This window comes from Morone saxatilis, unplaced genomic scaffold (assembly GCF_004916995.1).
Source record: "Morone saxatilis isolate NCDOM2014 unplaced genomic scaffold, NCSU_SB_2.0 Contig14, whole genome shotgun sequence".
NCBI classification, from domain to species: domain Eukaryota; kingdom Metazoa; phylum Chordata; class Actinopteri; family Moronidae; genus Morone; species Morone saxatilis.
In genome coordinates, this window is record NW_023339696.1 from 18,139,748 (window position 1) to 18,156,483 (window position 16,736).

General features: G+C 42.7%; 2 protein-coding genes across 2 annotated transcripts in view; one reads left to right on the forward strand and one right to left on the reverse strand.

The window, feature by feature from the left end:
- The window catches only part of mylpfa (myosin light chain, phosphorylatable, fast skeletal muscle a), a 3,529-nt gene extending 1,224 nt beyond the window's left edge, over window positions 1-2,305 (forward strand). Inside the window, exons 3-7 of the mRNA XM_035655222.1 lie at window positions 438-513; window positions 613-717; window positions 950-1,028; window positions 1,126-1,174; window positions 1,596-2,305. Coding sequence (XP_035511115.1) covers window positions 438-513; window positions 613-717; window positions 950-1,028; window positions 1,126-1,174; window positions 1,596-1,697 — 411 coding nt within the window. The 3' untranslated portion in view covers window positions 1,698-2,305. The remainder of the gene's footprint in view (window positions 1-437; window positions 514-612; window positions 718-949; window positions 1,029-1,125; window positions 1,175-1,595) is intronic.
- On the reverse strand, window positions 2,144-12,011 carry LOC118323279 (TBC1 domain family member 10A-like; the record flags this gene model as incomplete). The annotated part of the gene is given in 9 exon segments (XM_035655221.1): window positions 2,144-6,756; window positions 6,920-7,074; window positions 7,260-7,449; window positions 7,535-7,600; window positions 8,429-8,543; window positions 9,046-9,152; window positions 9,902-10,009; window positions 10,126-10,225; window positions 10,971-12,011. Coding segments are annotated over 9 exon segments (2,784 nt in total). The 3' UTR covers window positions 2,144-5,835.
- Between the last annotated feature and the right edge of the window lie 4,725 nt (window positions 12,012-16,736).

Below are 16,736 nucleotides of genomic sequence, written 5' to 3' on the forward strand. Positions count from 1 at the left end.
GTGATGAGAAAGGTCGGTGACTAAGTTCAAGTTCAAGTCCAAGGGGTTATCTTAAGTTTCATAGGTGTAAGCTGCACGGGGTGAGCAAATCAGACAGCTGTTCCCTAATGATACTTTCCCAGATTAACATGTAAGAAAAGACTCACAGCCAACTTATGCACCCCCACCAGTGACCCCCCCAACTTGAAGGCCACTACAGTTAGGTCTGGCTATCTGGGGATAGCCTTTTTCTTGCACAATATCCCCTAACATTTGAACAGCACTGCGCCAGAGATACTCACCAGCTGTCACGTTAATGGACAAACTGTTGACCGAGGAGTCCGTTAAAGTGTGAAGAGGTCTCACCCCGTCCATCCGCACGGCTTGCATGCCCTCACCCCATCTGCCTTATGTGCTTCCTTCGAGTAATAAACCTACTCTGCTTCTCCTCTTTATAGGCTTTCACAATCATTGACCAGAACAGAGATGGTATCATCAGCAAAGATGACCTGAGGGACGTGCTGGCTTCAATGGGTGAGTGGTGGTGGGATAAATGTACAGTGGAAAAAAGCACGTGTGACTATGTGTGTTTCCGAGGTCTCTTGTACTAATCTGTATTTTCCGGCTGTTCAGGCCAACTGAACGTGAAGAATGAGGAGCTTGAGGCCATGATCAAGGAGGCCAGCGGCCCCATCAACTTCACCGTCTTCCTCACCATGTTTGGAGAGAAGCTGAAGGGTGGGCATCTTGTTTTTTTACCAACTGTCACTCACAAATTGTTGTGTTTGGCAAGTTTTATTTAATAATATAGCACTGATTGGTGCTGTATATACTGTATTTTAGATAACATTTTTTATAAAATGGACTATTTTTATAGTGTGTTTTTTGCGAACTCCAGTTTTAAATGCTACTTCCACTGCTGTCAATCAGCGTGAAAGGTTAACTAACCTCTTCCTCATGTCCTCCCAAGGTGCTGACCCCGAGGACGTTATTCTTACCGCCTTTAAGGTCCTGGACCCCGAGGGTACTGGAAGCATCAAGAAGGAATTGTGAGCACCAATGACTCATGACGTTCACCCCATATGTCTAAATAGGATGAATTCAAATTGGATGACTCAATAAAATCTGTCTCTTTGCCCATTCCAGCCTTCAGGAGCTGCTGACCACTCAGTGTGACAGGTTCAGCCCAGAAGAGGTAAAATCAGAAACCTGTTAAAGGAATACTACATGTTTTTGGCAGACTGGCTCCTTGGTGTCATTGCCTACTGATACCTCAATATATACTCAGTATATAGAGCCATTCATCCACCTGCAACACAGATTTGCTTTTTAAAGTTTCTTTAACATTGTTTGGTGATCCATTTATCCCATTTTCTGAGAGGGTCTCCCCCTTATTCCCCCACTATAATATAAATCCAAGGTGTTGCTCCTTTTTAGACTAGTTTCTATTCTATATTATTTGAGCAAATAATGATTAGTTGTCAAAACTTTTAACCTGGGTTCAGTCCTTAATTTGGTCCAGTAGGTTGCCTTTAAAGTGTGCGCTAACATGACCAATGAGTGAGGTAGTACATCCCCTGCCATGCTAAATTTCCAACCCTCATCTTCTCCCTCAGATTAAGAACATGTGGTCCGCCTTCCCCCCAGATGTTGCTGGCAACGTAGACTACAAGAACATCTGCTACGTCATCACACACGGAGAGGAGAAGGAGGAGTAAAGAGAAAGCTAGAAGACAAGAAAAACAGCAATCCCTTGCTATTCTGCCTTCCCTGCCCTTTTCTTTCCTCCTCTTCCCCCCGCTCACCTTTTGTGTAAAACCCATGTGCTCGGCCACTCATGTTCAAACCAAAGACTTGTCACACTGACACATGAGAGTGCGGATGTCACATGGGATGTCTATGTTTGCTTATGGGGAATAGGGGTGAGTTTCAATAAAAATTATCCTGTAACATCATTTCCATCCACAAGCTTTTCTCATAACACCTTTTTCTTTCCTCGCAACCATCTTCCATCTTCTCACCTCTTTATCTCTGCCCCGGCCTGTAACTTCAGCCTTTGAGGTGTGTATGAGAATGTGTCCCTATGTTTCCTTCAGTATCTGAGGGGAAGACAGGTTTACTGCACACACAAAACACACGAGGACCTCATTCCAAATTTTGAAGATGTCCTCTTGGGTGGGGGTAGGTGAGAGGAAAGGAGACAATTTGCAGGTTGAAAAGGAAAAAGTTGCCTCCTTAAAGCGACGACAACTTTTTCCCCTTTGAAAAGTTAACGACAAAAAAAAAAAAAAGGCTGAAGGAGAGGAGAGAAAAGGTCGAAAGAAAACATTCAAATCTTCGACTTCTTTTCCTCCACTCCCTCCTGCAACCAAATAAATCATCTTTTTTTTTCCATAAGCTGTCTCAACTTCAGTGCCTGGACACTTCCTCGCCTTTCCTCTGTAATGAATAAAAGGGACAAACTGTGAATAAAATCGCTTTCCTTTTTGTACAATAGTGTCTCTGTTCAGTTGGCTCTGTGGGGACAGGGTTCGATGGAGGAAACAAAGTCTGGTGATGCAGCAAAATCCATCATAAATACATATCTAGTGACATCTAGTGGAGTTTCTTTACAGCTGCATGTACAAATAGGAGTCTAAACGATAAAAATAGTCCAAAAAGATCAGCCTATTCAATATTGCATTAATAGAAATGACCAAATCACTTCTATTATAGCAGCTGACTTTCCCATAAATGGTTATGTAAATCAATATGATCAACAGTTGCATAAGACACAACATGGTCTTAAGGTTGAATTCTTCATCACTATTATGAATCTATCAGGATAAGCACAAATTCAAAAGAGACCAAACACCAAGAAAGACACAAACACCATGATGTTTAATATATTATGGTTTATTACTCATCACAAATGTCATTATCATCATCAATTAAATACATCAGTTGTAGATCTGAAGGAATGAATTCAATTAGCTATGATTTTATTTCACTTTCGCCAGAGAGTGACATGTAAACTTAAAAACACAAAAAGGACATAACGGTATGGGGGAGAGAAAACAGCTGAAATGCTTCTTTAAATATTTGCATCAGTGAGCTCATTCCCAATAAAATGTACTCCAGAACAACAAATTGTGGATCAATGCAGAAATGCACAAAGGACCAGGTAGAAACCAATTTCTCCATTCGTCCTCGATATTGCAGAGGTAAGTGCTGTTTCCACGGGGGGGAAAATCACAAGCTTGCGAGAGATTAATTTGATCTTCACGACATCTTGAGCCCTCTGAACAAAGAGAAATGACATTATTTTCAAGACATGAGCTGCAAGGACGTATTGCTCATAAAATATTGTCGTCCACGGGCCTGAAAGGAGTGCTCAGAAAAAGACCTACTGATGCACAAATTTCATTTTTTTCCCCAATGGCGCCGATCTGATCGTAAGGATCAGTGCTGCTGCGCCACACACTACAAACAGTCATTATGGAGGATGGTTTGCATAGATGTATTCAGTTTTATCCTCGCTAACACTACACTAATCTGTGCCTATAACTGCACTGGCGTCAAAATAGAGGAGGGAGAGGGTGTGGTATTTATATATTTGCACGACAGCCATGTAAAGACCTGAAATGCGTGAAAACAATGAATATGGAGGACATGTTGGCTACAATGACACAAAAGTCCCTCTAATCCTTAACTACAAAAACCGTACAGTTAAAGAGCATCTATTTTTTTTTTTTTTGCCATCAAATGATTTTACACTAACTACCTGGCACTATTCATCGTATACTGATGGGGTTCAGTGCAGTTTAATGTATGCATAAATATTTTACAGTACAGAACACTGAGTGTAAATAGGTTAGGGAGTTAGTCCGCAAGTCATTATGAATGTTACAACACAACTCGGTGAAACAGACATACGTAAGATCTTGAATTAAAGAACTATTCAAAGCTCATAAATCACCTCTTAGTATATTATACAGTACGATTAAGACCGTCAACTCCCAAAACGTCTGTCTGAGTCACTCATCTCACTGTTTGTTCTGTCGGAGGCCCATTTTTTCCACTCGTCTGTTTAATACTGCACTTCAGTAAACTGGAGACTTGTGAACCTATTAGTTGACCAAACCAACAATGACAGTAAACTTAAATAATAGCAAAGACATGCAATCGAGTTTGTTGTGTAAAAGCGGAGGACTGAAAGAAAAAAAAAAAGAAAAAGAAAGAAATTAAAAAATAAACACTTAAATGATCCCCCTGCAACTACACAAAGTGTAGTCAGCCATCGTTCCAGTCAACCAGGTGTCTCTTACTCACATAGAAAAATAGTAAGATTCAAAATAATAATAATTCATAATATACTATATTTGATTAAATTAACCACTTTGTACATAAATACATCAGAGTCCAAAGGTCAAAGATCAGAGGTTAATGCTACATTGGCACACCTGGCACCTCCAGTCAAGTGGCTTCCTATAGGTCCTCAAGGCAAGGGTTTCAACCTCTGAAACCGGCCCCGATGAGACTCTCGTTTTCTACGTTACCATACTAACGGAGTGGTCGACTTCAGTGGTGCTTTGTGACAAAATCACAAGTGCAAAAAAATCATCCTTCATTCTCTTAAGATACTTTAAATCACATTCTAAAATGGGTTAATGAACACAAGTTCTTACCCATGCTGAAATTTGGCTAAATAAAAACGCAAATTGTCCATCGGAATAATACTAATTTTACAGGTGGACAACTGGCCTGCAGGGACTTGTGCACGGTCACTACTCAGTATTGCATGTTTTCACACGTCCAGTTTGTCAATAACGTTGTGCCCGCTTTTCTGCAAAAGTCAACCTCAGACACATAAGACTGAAATTGAGGCCAGAAATAAAAAACAATAAAATGCTCCCCGTGTGTTGTTTTGTCATAAACAAACAAAGAATAGCCACCGCTGCATGGTGTCTGGTTGTATTTTTAATTTTCTTTCTTTATGTGGACCAGCCTCCGTTTCCCCCATCAGATTAACTCCAATGACAGAAGAATTTGTGGAGAACCGCACATAACTCAATGGTTCGACTTGAGAGAAAAAAGCAGGCAGAGGGAGAAAACAGGGAGCGCACACACAGAACAGTAACACATTTCACTATACTACTAAGGCACACACTCACTCACAACATTTAACATGACAATAAATACATCCTCAACGTTACCAGCATTTCTGCCTTCAGTGCCTGCGTTCGAGACTACTTCGAAGGGGTTTTCTTTTCTTTTTGTTCCAGGAATCCAGATAACCTGTCCACAGATGAGATCCGGCGGGGCATACGGAGTGCTAAGAGGATCCTATGTACTGTAGGTAGGTTTTTTTATTTACATACTCTATGGCACCATTACTATTTCTGCAAGCCGTCGATCTAACAATCCCTTGAGTCGATGTTTCTCTAACTACTGCCATCAATCGGATTAAAATAATAAAAATGAAACAAAACAAAACAAAAAAAAGAATTTAAAAAAACTAAAAAGAGATATTGACTGTAACCTTCTGGAAAATTATTAAGATTCACAGTCCATGCTCCAGTTGAAGTTCAAAAAGGAAATCTGTCCCATCTTACTTAAAGTCTGTGAAAAAGAAAGCATTGAGTGAGGGGCACAAAGCCCCCAGAGGTGCTATTGAAACCATGATCCAGTTTTCTTCACCATAGTCCTGGGACTACATTAAGTCTTCAAAATTATGTATTACACAGGAAGCCATCCCATTTTTTACATTTTTTTTTTAATCAATCACTCTTTCCGTTTCTGGGGGTCTTTTGTTCCCCTGACCTCTTTTTTTGTTCAGTGTCCCTTTTCATTATCCTGGAATGACGGGGTGGAAAACTAGGCCGAATCTCTCGCTGCAGTAGCTCCATTTTTGTCCTCGGCGTCTCCTCCCCCCTTGTCCTTTTTCTTCCCCCCTTTCTTCTTCTCTTTTTCTAACCTCTCTTTCTCCTTCCTGAGCCTCTCTTTTTCCACCTTCTCCTTTTCCTTCTTTTCCTTCAGTTTTTTCTTCTCGTCTTCCTTTTCCTTCCTCTTGTCTTCTTTGCTCTTCTTCTTCTTCTTCACCTCTTCCTCTCCAGTTGTGGAATCAGCTGCTGGGGCCGCTTCTTTTTTGGAATCTGGGCATGGCGGCAGAGGGGCATTGTTTGCAGTGGGAGAGGGGATAGTGGGAGTAATTTGCTCAGAGACAATCTTAGGGGACGGGGCTAGAGTGCTGGGTGGTGGTGCTGTGCTTTGCGCTGGGGCCGAAGCCGTAGGCTGGCCCTGTGCTGAGGTGTCTTCTGAGGCCTGAGCAGGCCCACGTGAGGAGCCAGCTGCACCTCCAACTAAGGGGCTCTGAACATGGGTTGCCGGTGCCCTCTGAGCTGCCCCTGGGGGAATGGGTGGTTTATGGCTGGGGCCTCGTCCCGGGCTTGATGTAACTGCAGGTGGGGAGTAATGCAGGCCCTCCATTCCGGATGGCCCTGAGAAGGAGCTCTTCTTAGTCTGGAAAGGAGCCTTTGACCTGCGGAAGCCAGGGAGTGAGAGGAGGCTGGAAGAGGCCCTCAGGGGTCCTGGTGGAGGGATCGAGCTACCCAGGAAAGAGAAGCTGCCACCAGAGCTGATGGAGGCTGCACGCCGTTTGTACTCAAAGATGGCCCTCGTGCCATGGAGGCGACGGCCTGGCTGGTGTGTCAGCTCCCCTCTGGACTCCCGCCACTTCTTCACCTGGACGCTGCACTCCCTCTCTATGAGCGACTCCGTCACTGGGAGCGTGATAATCTGAACGACACATCAGACGAGGGGCGAGACAGACAGAGGAAGTGAAGATTTACTAGACTGGGCACTACAGGACAAAGTGACTCATAACTCGTGTTGCTGAGTAAAAACAGAAGCAGCTTTTGTTTATGTACATGGTCTATGAAGCCAAGAAAAAGAGACCCACCTCCTGTACCAATATATCCTCTCTGATAGTGTCAGGTGAGATGTTCCTTAGACGCTCCATGGTTTCATACATGCCTTGTAGTTCCCGAAGTTTATCCACAGAACCAAGCATCTGTTTCAGTAACACCAGGCCCACACGAAACACTATCTTCACCCCTTAGAGAGAGAGACTTTAGTCAGATTTCTGTCAAACATTTCAAACCACATCATTTATTAAAAATAAAACTACTGAAAACACTTCTGCTTTCTTAGATTGTTATAATTCATCACCAACTAAAGTTAAATGTAGTTAAACAGTTCAGTTATAAACAGCACGGCGTGTGGTTATGAATAGTACGTACCTTCACAGAAGAACATGTCCCATACACGCAGCACACTGGCCCATGGTAAGGTGCGTGAGAAGATACACATGAACCACTCAGTCATGTAGAGAATTGGATCAATCTTGAACTTCTTGAGATGACGGTACGCCATTGGACAAGTACGCCGTAACAGGGAAAAGAAGATCTCGCCATCCAGCTGGATCGCTTCCTAAAAAGACAGAAATGACAAATCAATAAAGCTAAGAGAAGTTTGGGTCTGACAAAGACAGACATGAGATAGTTATTTAACCCACCAGTCCGGCGCTGTAGTAGCCAGGAAGGTACTTCTCACATATCTGGACGAGGCACCAAAAAGCTTGCTGTAAAACAGAGCCAAATTATACAGTTAGTCTTGACAATCAAGTAAAAATGAGGTTTAAATATTATTAAAAAAGTAGTCGGTTGAAACAAAATTGCATAAATTCCCATTTTTGTTTCCCTTATTTTTTGGGGCTCACATTATTCCTTCTTCCTGTATTTGTTGAGGGTAAATGATGGCAAGGTCCCTGTCCTTATGCTAAACAGAAAACGGTTGCAATTGAAACTTTTAGTGAATTAAAGACACTTTGTTTGCTGCTACCGGACATCAACTACAGAAACTGACTTAGAGAAAAATAACTCGCACTACTACTGTACTTGAGTATCACTATGTCACAACTAAAAAAGACACCGTCATACTTTTATTTATATATGGGACTGAATAAACTCAAGTTTCAAACACATCAGAAGGTCGCCGCTGCGTTTACAGATGCGACTGTAACTTGAGTCCTGCATCACACTCGCTTGATATTTGCAGGACACCTTGTCGATCGTTTCAGTGTCACCAGTCTGCTGTCTGCTTTCTGCTGCTATTTTTAAATTAGTAAGTAACCCCAATAAAATAAGAACTAAATAAAGTTTCAGTTTTGTTTCGCATTCTCCGCACACCCACTCTCTCATTCTTCTGAGCTCTCTTTTGATTCATGTATTGGGTGAGGAGGGACAAACACAAAGAGAGATCATACTTAAAGAAGATACCATGATTTCTGATCAAGCTACATGCTGATGCTGAAGCAGACTGTTCCGTAATCATTACAGAACTGACACTACTGAATCCTTTTCGTTCCACACCAAGTGAGAACATGTAAACCAGTGGTTCAGTCCCTCACCTCAGCAGGCATATGCATGAGCAGCACTGCAGCCACAGGAGCCTGGGCCTGGCAGTAGCCCTCATCAGGTCGATAGATGGTGTAGGCCTTCAGGATCCGGTAGAGATCCTGTTGTCTGCAGATAAAAAACAACACCAAAATTGGCCAAATCCACCAAAATACTTGACCAGTTCATGCACCCTTTAACTCATGAAGGGAAAATGAAATTAAACTAACAAGAATCTAGGTTAAAAAAGCCCATAGTGTACTGTAAAATACCTCTGAAATATTACATCTAAATCTCTTCCGTTCTTAACAGTGTATTGTTATGTTATTATATGTGTTGTGATCTTATCTTCAAAATCGTATAGTATAATTTTCTGTAATAAATAAGTAATATTTTGAAATATTAATTCCAATTTATACAATTTCCTTGGCTGTATCCTCCAATCTGTTACTCCAACAGCCAACAATCTCTCTATGGGAATCATGTAAACATACCGACACATATATGCACATCAGTACTGTTGCCAGGCTATTACAAATCAGCTGATGACACTGACCTTTTACTCTGGCCAATCATGTTTACTCTGATGTAAAACAGAATGAGAGTGTAAGTTTGTTATTGGTTTTATTACCCGTGGCCACCACGGGCAGCGAACATCTCATGGAAGGGGAACTGTCTGTGGAGATCTTTCTCTATAATGTCCAGCCATTTGGCTTCCCCCTGTTCCCTCTCCAGCTCCTGTAGTGAAAACACATGAGACACAAGTTTTAGACCATTTCTCTTTAACTCACGGAGTCTGTTTCCAAATTAGCTATCAAAGTGGATTACACTGCCTGTATTAAACTGCATTTGAGAGTCTTCCTCAAACAACACAAACAATACTAAATAGACTGCTGGGACCCAGACACAGGCTGAGGCCAGACCCCCTCAAGCGCGGATACGGAGGCAGGGCCCCCGACTGGCAGGATTACCGGTCCTGATAAGAGGCTTACAGCTCACTAGGTCTGCGCCTGCGTCCCTTTGGCACCTCTGGAGCTCAAATTGACCTACTCAGCTACAACTTCCCATTACAACGGTTCCCTCTTTGAGCCAGTTACTCAATCAAAACACCGTAGCTTCTTCACTGTCCTTTAACATTCTCAACGAAGCTACAGCCAACTTCATAGAGAGAGAAAGTTCAAGAGAAGTTCAAGTTTTAAGAGAGCAGATTAAACTAATAAAAGACATAATGGATGATACAGGATTAGTCTCAGGAAATGAACACTGATTGGTGCCTCTTTTTAAAAAAACATTCTTCCCCTTTTCTCCTTTTAGTCTTAAATACTCGGGGCAACTGCTCTCGAATCCATGTGTAATGAACTGTACCTGTGTATTTTTTCTGTGTGAATTGATGTCCGACAACCTTGTGCTTGTTTTGTGATACCTTTGAGCCTCTCTGTTAATTTTAAATATGCAGTAAAAAGAAGACAACATGGTCACAGTGATACCTCAAATTTCCCCGGGTTGGCGTCAAGGAGCTCCTGGCTGTTGGACAGCAGCTGCCAAGCTTTGGCTCTGAGAGAAGATGGAATCCCCTTCCTGCAGCGCAACTTTACCTGTAACGCACACGTAACAGACACACAGGGTGTTATCCACGGCATAAAGTCAAGTATAATCAATTCAAGTATATCTAAAACACATCCAAATTCATCTGAAAGGTGGACACACATACCTTCTGGAAGCGATGTTTGACCCACTTATCCCAGTTGTGGAACATGTCAAGCCATTTTACCTCCCTTTGTCTAGCAACCTCAACTCGAACTTCCTTGTCACTGTAAAATGTGAAATTTTCTTTTAATGCTCCTAAATATTGCACTCTGATATATTAAGACATGTGTAACTGCAATCTAATGGCACAAATGAATGACCTCACTTTCTCCCTTACGTTCATTTGAACAGATTACACCGATCTCCCTAACACTGACCACGGTGCACTGCCGCTAGTGATGGCGAATCAATAAAAGGTTAATTATTCAACAGTGGAAGAACAATTAGCTTGTCAGAAAAGTGGAAGCAAATCTGACAACAACAAAAAAAAGAGAGGAAGAGAGCAGATGGGTGTGAAGGGTGATACCACAGAGACACACAGTCAGTACATACTGAGTCACACACAAAAAACGCTCTCAGCATTATCTGAGTCAGACCAAAGGGAGATAAAGGATGGACAGATATGTTTAGAGCAGCAGAGAAAAAGAGGAGGAGAGGGAGATATCTTTGAGGCAGATACATGACAGTATGAATGAGATGTTTGGGAAGGGCAAAGTGGCTGATTGAAAGGAAGATAGTGATAGTCGCTGGCCGTAATCTAATGACGTCTCATAATGCAAATAGTGAACTGTCTGCGTGGAACATTAGCACAAAAAAAAAAAAAAGGAGAAGTGTCTTTTTCTCACTCCTTCAAACAACCACACTTTATTTGCACCTAGAATATCTTAGCTCGTATTGTCAGAATGAAATCGCAGAGAGATTGATCAATACAGGATGGGAGTGAGTCATTAGTTATGTCCTAATACTTACCCGCTGTCACTGTACTGATTCCCACCCAGGAAGCCATATTTATCAGTGCGCCTGACAGCCAGGCCATTGATCTCCGAGTCGGAGCCCACAGAGCTGCCGTCCTCTCCCAGCCCCGATAGAGACTCCAGCGTCCCCGACATTAGGCTGGCTGACTCTAGGTAGCTGAGGGTGTCAAGGGCCTGCTTTGGGTTGGGGTTGGGCAGCGCGAAGGGAGCGACTGGCTCCTGGATGAGTGGTACAGTGGGGCTGGGGTGCTCGGCTCTGGTGGGGGTGCTGGGCGGTTCTGCTTTTCTTGCTTCGATGGGAGCGTCGGGCTTTGGGGAAAGAGGAGGAGGCGGCGGCTTACTTTGGGGGTTTTGTGCTTCTTGGAGTGGCTGCGGTTTCTCCTCTTCGGCCGTTGCTGAGGCTGCTGCGTTGGTGGATACTGGAGGAGCAGAAGTGGGGTTGGAAGCCGCCGCAGCAGCCTGAGGTTGGCCCGCTGTACACTGACCATCATCCATGACGGGATTTGGATTGTGGGTGACATGCACATTGGGGTAGAGATTAGGACCAGCATTGAGCTCAGGAGAGGGGGATGCCAGTTGCACTTCGCTCTGAGCCGGTGGCCCTGTTGACAGTGCTGAGGTCTCTGTTTCGGTTCGCTCTGCAGCTGCTGGCTCACCGGTCATCGTTTTCTGCTTGATAACATGAGCTCCAGTCTCGGCGTCGTTCCCTCCTGACTCCTCTTTCTGTGGAGCAGGCTCTTGTACCAGTAACGTGAGGGGGTTCTCAGCAGTGAGTTTGGGCGGACTCAGGGGTGGGTGGGGAGTCAAGGGTGAACCCCCTGACTGTGCCGCAGGAGAGTTTCCGGTCAAAGCTTTGTCGTTGTAGAGGAAAGACTTTGGTATGTCTATCGACGCGGCAGACTCTTGAGCGGGGCTGTTGGGAGCTGGGAGCGCTGATGAGGACGGAGGGATGGATGGAGCTGCGTGAGGATCCCCCAGTGCAGGTGGCGACGGGGACAGGGTGGAGAGTTCAGCCATGGTTCCAATCTGATCTCTCCTTCACAAACAGAGACACAAAGATGGATGTGAGTTTTCTTTTACCGGAGAGCAGCAATCAAAGTTCAGTCCTAACTGTTGCGATGAATCAAATCTGCAGCCGTTCGGATCGCAGAACTGTTTCTTTAACATATTTATAGCGGATAGAAATAAGCATCTCGGCAACAAATCATGTGTCGATAAAAAGCAGACTTTAAGGCCATTTAAAGAAGCATAAAAACAAAGTTCCTCTTCTTAAGATTGCATCAAAGAATTAAATCGAAGAAGCAGCCAAATAAGTGAACTATATTTTGAAATCTTGGAAATTCTTAAGAAATAGCGTGCAGCCCGTATATCCCCAAAACACTTTCAGCCTTGAATTGCTTTTAACTTATAATCCAAACGTGACACTTTATTCTTTTTGGGGGTTTTCTGTTTTTAAGTCTGCAAATGATAATGTTTGCAGCAATCAGTGTGTAAAGATATATTTCCTCTTTTGCGACACAGAAGCCTGTAAAAAAATACTTTACGATATTACGCGTGATTCAGCAACTCTAATTCATTTTAGAAAAAAGCAGATAAAAGCACAGCTCTCCTCTCAGTACACCCTCACACACAGACCTCAAAGAGCTCACCAACTATCATATTCCCGCTTTGCCACATTGTTTACTTCACGCTACACAACGTGACAGGAAAAAAACAAACAAAAACATTAGTGTTTACAGAGCTGCATTAACACCCAGTACCTCCAACCCCCGCGCCAGACAAAGACTGGTTTAAAACTCCTACAACGCACAAGCTTTGCCTTTCAATACTGTAACTATATCTCCACTTTAGATAGTTTAAAATACAGTTTTTGTAGCTTCCTTTTCTGTTATACTATTACCCTACTGCAAACAATGCACAGCTGGTAATATACTTTGAATATACCAAAGTTATTAATCATCTTCTACAATATAATACATAGTAGTAATATTTTATGGATAATTCTCTTATTCTTCTGCGTCTTTTGTTTGCACACTTTGCCCTATTGCTCGCTGCTGTCAACTGAATTCATCCCTGAACCAGGGGGATCAAAATACAGGACATACTCACTCTGATTATTCTGCCAGACTGCACCACTGCACTGGCCTTCTCATCATCAAAAAATCGCCCCCCCTCCACCCTCCCACCACCTCCTCCCACCTCCACCCCCCTCCCAACGTGCATCCAGCACTTTGCTGAACCGAACAGCAGGCTTTAACATTACAACGTCTGGTGTTTGCTCCAGATTGCACACACCGAGCCAACTTTGTTGCTCGACATCCTCTCAATCTGGAGGGGCCTCTCTCGAAGCCGACTCCAACTATCCCGATTCCAGCTCCACAGGATCGGGTTCCACTACATAAAGCTAATAGATCAACTCTCTCTCCCTCCCTGCTCCCTCCTGCCTCCCTCCTCCCAGGCCCTGGCAAGACGCAGCGTCCCCACGGCCTTGTCCACCCACGCTGCCCCGGTCAACTCCCGTCTAAACTTGCAGCTCAACTCAACCCACGACCGACGTGTCCTGCGCTCCCGATCCGCTCGCCCTGGGAGCCAGGGGCTTCCAGTCCGCGCGTCCCCCCCGCCACAGCTCCGGCCCTTTCAAATTCCTCCTCCGTCGCGAAACGACAAAACACGACGAAACTCGGAGCACGCTTCGAAGAGCCCACAAAATAAAACTAAATTAAATTCCAACTTCAAACGTCCTGCAACACAAACAAAAAAAAAATCTGCGAGCTAGGATGGCATAAGTTTACCAGCTACGCTCCGTTAGCGATAGTGCTTCTTGCCCTTTCATCTGTTAGCTTAGCGTGCTAGCTGGGTGTTTTCGCGTGACGAGTGCGGATCTCTGCGACTTTAATCACCGGATTACAAGCCAGCCCCGCCGAGTAAGAGCTTTCCTCATTCTGCAGACAGGTGGAAGTCAGGATCTTTCTTTGTCCTTACACTTTACCAAGACCGCGGCAGGGCCTCCAATCCAACACCCCGCAGCCCGCCATTTTACTACTGACCACGCTACGTGCGCCGTTCTCCGTCAACTGTCCGTCGGCACAGACGCCGCACGCACGTACGCACCCTCGCAGCGAGCCTCCCTTCTAGAGATACGATACCGATAGATACGATAGATACCGATCAGATACGACTACGCATTACATCGGATACGATACCGACCTACCCGATACGATGAGACTCAGCATACGAATACGATACCGACCTACCCGATAGATCCGATACCCGGATACTCACCGACTTTACAATGATAGATAGATACACGATAGATACGACTTAATGTAGATAGATTACGATAGAATTAAATGAATAGATAGAATACGCCTAGATACTGATAAGATAGATAGATCATGATTGATGATTGATTTGACCTTGACTTGATTGATTGATCTGATGATCTATCTTATCTTTAAGCAATAGAATTAAAATAAAAATACAAAGAATAAATATACAGTATATATATATACTATTTACTATACCAACCTTACAAGCTAGCCTACAAGTAACCCGCTGCAAATGGCAGTGGAGTGCAAATGGAAGTAAAACAGTGCAATCCCAGGTACGACAATTGTCCATTGTCTATCCTATCCCTATTGTCATCCCTGCCCCTTCTACTACGAGCTGTTGTACAGTCTGATGGGGGAACGAAAGAGTCTTTTGAGTCGTGTTGGCTGGAGGGTCTGTTGGTGGAGCTGGACTGGGACAGCAGTCTGCCACTGAACACACTCCTCTGCCTGGTGAAGGTGTTGTGCAGAGGGTGGTGGGTGGACAGCAGTTTGTCCAACAATGCATTATGCTTTAAACATTAATTAAAAGTTCATTAAAATAAGCGAGAAAACAAGACATAGTTAAAACAATTATGGGAGGATAAATAAACATGGTTTAATGATTAAAAACGACAAAAAAGTCAGTCACCTTGATGTTTTTCACTTACTGATATGTTGTACCAGTAGATGGCGCAGTCCCCTTTATTTATTACAGCGTTTCACGGACCCTTAACATTCAGGGTGGGGGTGATTCAACAAAACAAAATTAACACAAAAACAGACACAGTCAAATAACAATAGATTATGTTTACATGTGTAATTCCCATATATTATTCTTATTTTTATTCTTATTCTTATTCTTATTCTTATTCTATACAGTATTTTCCAATTTTACACTGTATGCTTATATTAGCAGACACATCACTAATCATCCTTTCAATACTACAAAGGTCCAAAAAAACTTCCAATTGTTCTGATTTATTTTGGGGAGTGCCTGAGAGGCTTTGTTTGGATAGTTATGAGTCATTATTTTCTTTTTCTTTTCACACTTGCAGGCCTGTATGTATGTTGTGTTGTACAGATTGCCATGGAAAACCACAAATGGCTGAGTGCTTGGCATGTTGGAACAGAGTCAAATTGTTACTAAGAGGGAACTCCCATGTACTTGTCACACAAATAAATGTGATCCAGCTGGTTGTCATAGAGTCTGAAGAAGTTTCCATAAGAGTGTGATGGGAGGGAAACCCAGAGGTGGAGAACTCCCAGTAACCATATGTTTCTAGTAACCATGTCAATGACAAACATACACATTGAAACAGTTCTCTCATTTAAGATCATGAGTCAGATCTCCAGGCTGTACAAGTCCTGCACAACATGATGAAATATGTAAATAGGATCAGTTATGGAAAGAAAAACAGGAAAATGCAGCCTCTCCCTGTGATGTGAATCAAGTGCAAAATCACAACAAGGAAAGCTTAAGATAATACAGTATAAAAGGTGATAATAAGCATGATGATACTCTGTATTAAAACATTAATACACACATCTGGATGCCAAGAAATATTTTCTTTCTGCATCTGCAGCTTATTAATTCCATTGTTTCATTGTGGTTTTAAGATTCTTTTTTCAAAAAAGTTGTTTACTTTTTTACTTCTCTCAGTAGGTCTGTAAACTGAACTCACCAGTTAAAATGTGCATTATATAAATCTGCCTCAACTTATGCTTGAAAAATGTAACCGCTCTTAAGAACCTAAATGTACATGTGAGCGTGCAGAAGTTCCAGAAACCATAACCATTTATTAATTGAGCAAATAGTTGTGACCTTGCCACATGTATGAAAGGAATGTCTTTGCTGGGCCAAGTGGACACCAGGGAGGAAACTTGCAAACAGAAAGGGAGAGAGATAAAAACTTGAGTTAGAAAGGAAACAAGACTAATTCCATGCTTCCTTGCATTACAAGCTTCAGCCTTTACCTCAACTTGTTGGCATTTTTTAGTGCTTGGGCAGAGAAACAAACAAACAAGAACAGGTTTATTCTCATGCTGTGACTTAATCTTGTGATGTGAAGACAGAGAGAATGCCAAATATTGTATAGTAACCATGTCCGTGACACATTGAAACAAATCTGTGATAATCTGTGAGGATCATGAGTCTGATCTCCAGGCTGTACAAACCCTGCACAACAAAATAAAATACGCAAAACCACAACAAGCAAAGCCATGTAGAATATATTAATTCAACTTTATTACAAATTACTAAAATTGTATAAACTATACACAATATATTTCTCACATTATTATATAAAAAAACCTTCTTTAAATTAAATTAAACATAACATAACAAACACTGATATGTATTATATTTATATATTACTAAAATACAGATCTGTTTTGGGGGCTTTAATCGATAGGACAGCTGAAGAGTGACATGAAGAGAGAGAGAGAGAGAG